The sequence below is a fragment of the Oryzias melastigma genome, linkage group LG8 (genome assembly GCF_002922805.2).
Source record: "Oryzias melastigma strain HK-1 linkage group LG8, ASM292280v2, whole genome shotgun sequence".
NCBI lineage: Eukaryota > Metazoa > Chordata > Actinopteri > Beloniformes > Adrianichthyidae > Oryzias > Oryzias melastigma.
This window is the reverse complement of record NC_050519.1, coordinates 5,349,621-5,353,069: the sequence shown is the minus strand read 5'-3', so window position 1 is coordinate 5,353,069 and position 3,449 is coordinate 5,349,621. Positions and strand designations below refer to the sequence as shown.

General features: G+C 43.0%; 2 protein-coding genes across 2 annotated transcripts in view; both read left to right on the top strand.

The window, feature by feature from the left end:
- Nucleotides 1-1,764, top strand: part of LOC112146386 (116 kDa U5 small nuclear ribonucleoprotein component) — a gene marked incomplete in the record, with an annotated part of 17,379 nt that extends 15,615 nt beyond the window's left edge. Inside the window, 2 exon segments of the mRNA XM_024272173.2 lie at nt 1,298-1,405; nt 1,485-1,764. Of these exon segments, the coding sequence (XP_024127941.1) occupies nt 1,298-1,405; nt 1,485-1,580 (204 nt within the window).
- Nucleotides 1,765-1,907: 143 nt separating this feature from the next.
- Nucleotides 1,908-3,449, top strand: part of gjc1 (gap junction protein gamma 1) — a 62,385-nt gene continuing 60,843 nt past the window's right edge. Inside the window, exon 1 of the mRNA XM_036213162.1 lies at nt 1,908-2,742. The gene's annotated coding sequence lies outside the window, so the exon portion shown is untranslated. The remainder of the gene's footprint in view (nt 2,743-3,449) is intronic.

The window sequence follows — 3,449 nt, the reverse complement described above, 5'->3', positions numbered from 1 at the left end:
ATGTTCTTGCTGTATTTTACTGATGATTGAGGTCATATTTTAGGAAAATTAAGCAAAAAAATTAATTTCTGAGTATTTCTTTATTTAAATGGTTCTAAATAATGAGCAGACAGGAAAAACATGTTGAAAAAGATGTCATTTGTGACGTAGAAAGTACGCTGGGCGAGTCACAAGCTCCCTGTTCTGCTCCACCACGGTGAGGAGGAGGGGCATCAACAGTCCCGCCCACAACTCTGAATTAAATGGTTTATTTTAAGCAATCAAACAAGAATGCATGTGAAGTACAATCGTCAGAAGTAGAGATGCGTCAGATATAGGATAACTAGTTATCAAATTATAGATTGCTTGAAAGCGAGGAAGCGAACTTATATAATTCCCCCCACCTGGACCATACCATTTCCTTTTTACATGAATGATCATTTTCCAGTTCTGATCAGGCTTTTCTGATGAACTATTGCCGCTCTTTATAAATTATGAGATTATGAGAAACCTGAATAATCATAATTAAAAGAATGCTTTAGCAATTGATCAAAAAGATGATCGGAGTGGGATTTTAGGATGTGTCTGCTCCTGGAAACCGCAAAAACCTGCAGCACACACAGCTGAGGCTTACAAAGGTTGTACCTGATTCAATCAACACTCTGGATCTTCCTCTGGTCAGGCAGAGAAATGATTCCCGTATCGACTCGCGCCGCCCCAGATAATAGGAGCGACACAGGAGTTCCTGAATCGCAGTCTTTGCCCCATTAAACTCGAGGCGATTCAACGTCCTATGCCATTATCGGCATGCTAAAAGCAGCGTTGAGTTCTTCACAGAGCTCATCCATCTGTTGATTGGCCCTCCGCCGCTCCATTGATTCTCCCATCTCCTCCCTCCAGTTTAAATCTCTCCCTGAGGCTTCTCTTCTGATACAAACATTCCTCACAAATCTTCCTTTTCGCTCCCCACGCCAAGTACAGAATGTATTTTCTATTTATGATGATGAAATCTGCGAAAGTCCGATTGAATGGGCGGATTTAGTGAATCTCCTGAAGCGCTCCCGAACTCCTAACTCAAGCGGCGACTGCGGCGTTGTTGCTGTGCTGGTCACATTTGAAGGAGTGACAGTGCGTGCTCGTTCCATCATGTTGATGGACGCCCTCCTGACTCAGTAGCAGCAGGACCGGCCTGCAGCTGAATCATGTTTTAAATGAAAGCTTGACGCCACTTTTAGAAATGTCCACTCAGCTTGTTGGCCCCTGAACTTTGAAGCATCGTTTCTGATTGTTCTCAACTCGCTGATGGTTTTTTTTTAAGATCGTACCCGGAGACCCTCTGGACAAGAGTATCGTGATCCGGCCTCTGGAGCCTCAGCCTGCCCCCCATCTGGCCCGAGAGTTCATGATCAAGACCCGAAGACGCAAGGTGAGTCCATGGTGGATCCGTTTTTCAAAATCGTTTCTTTTTTTTTAACCCACTAATGTTGTTTTTGTGAATCTTCAAGGGTCTAAGTGAAGATGTGAGTATCAGTAAGTTCTTTGACGACCCCATGTTGTTGGAGCTGGCCAAGCAAGACGTGGTTCTCAACTACCCCATGTGAGATCCCAACCGCCCCCCACCTGGACGCGAGGATCTGGAGGAAAAACATCTCCACGAACAGCAGCATCTTCTCATTTGTTTCTTCTATTTTTATATGTACAAATTATTTTTTTTTTGTAGTAAAACCTTTGAATTGAAACATTTTTGGATGTTTGATGTGTCTGAATAAAAGATCAAAAATCAAAGTTGTTTTATTTGATGAGTTTGACGCACCAATATATTTTGATGAGGGCAGTTTCTGCAGAGCAAGATGAAAGACTGAAAAAGGTAACGTGAACTTCTTTAATTTGTAATTTATAGCATTTTTTTAAACTTTATAAAACTAATATCAAGACTTTTAAATAAATCTTTGTGCTTAGATATATATCAGATTTGATTAATTATTCCCCTTAAAATTGACTTGTTAAGGTCACTAATTGAAAAATATTGCTAAATATTTTTAAAAGTTTAGCTTTATTACTGCGTATTAGAGTTGCAAAGGTTTCTCAGCATTTCAGGAATAGTTTTGATTTTTTCCAGCATTCCATGATACTTAAATGTTTTTTACTTTAAAGTTCCTTCTCCTTTCAGACGTCTCCTAACTTGATTGGACTGCAGCTGTTCGGTTATCTGGACATGATTTGGGGAGACGCACACCTGTCTGAGCTCCTAAAGCTGACAGTTCGAGTCAGAGTACAAACCGTCCATCTCAAGAGATTGTCTGCAGACGATCTGCACGGTCAGAGGAGGAAACTGACCAGAGAATAAAGCCTACAAGATGAGATCATTTGAGTTGAGATTCTCTGGATTCTTTTCGGAGTTTTGGAACACCTTGGAAAGACTTTGAGGAGTTGCTCCTCCATCACTTGTCACCGGCAATCCTGGAGGTGGTGGAGATGGCAAAGGTTAGAGTGCAAACAGGAAATGATTTGAGCAACTTTTGACATTTGGACTGAATGTCAATCCTGTCCAGAGAGACGAGAGGTTTTTTTTTTTCCCTCCTTCAGCAGACGTGGGTAGATGAAGTTCTGCCCTTTTCAAAAGCTACAGGGAAGGAGAAACGAACAGGAACTCTGAATCCACCTATTAGGAGTTGGAGGAGTGGAGTGACGGCTCCTGTCGGTGCTGTCCTCAGCTCTGAAGGCATCTGCTCCAGCAGAATATGATCAACTCACATGGCTGAAGTAAGTCTGCACTCGTTCATGTTCGTGTCACCCCTCCCTTGTGCTGGCATGGTCAGGGATCGTGCCTGGCCCCGGGCACTGAAATGGATGGCAGCAGTTCTTGCCAGTCTCAACACAAGGCCCTGAAGCGTTTGTTACAATCTGTGGTCCCTATGCTAAATATAGAAGGAGCAAGCTGTGGTTCATGCAAATCTCCATCTCCTGTGCAGCTCCATGTGCTCCTAAACGCCTCGCCTGACACCTTTCTCCTCAAAAGATTGGAGTTTTGCTCAGATTGTCCGAGTGTGTGCCTCTACGCACGCTCCTGCTCTGTTTGTGAGTCAGTCACACTTGTCTCTTCGTGCTAGTGTCAGGAGCAAATCTTTCCCTCCAGAATCTCCTGCTATCCGAGTCGAGTTTGGCTGTTTCCTGCGAGCTGCCTGCTAATAGCAACAACATGACCATGGATCATTAATAGATCTGCAGACTGGATGAGGATGATGAAGGTTGAGTCGGCCTCCGAACAATGTCATGACTACAACAGTGATGCAAAGACGCTGAAAATAAAGCCTTGCAGCTTAGAAAGAAATCGGGGGAAACCTCTGCGCAGTAAAAGGCCTGTACAGTTTAAACAGTGACAACAATGAGATTACAGAGAAGCAGCTGTTTATATAAAAATTTTCATAATTTAGTCCGACTCCGATCATCTTTTTATCTATTTTCAAAGC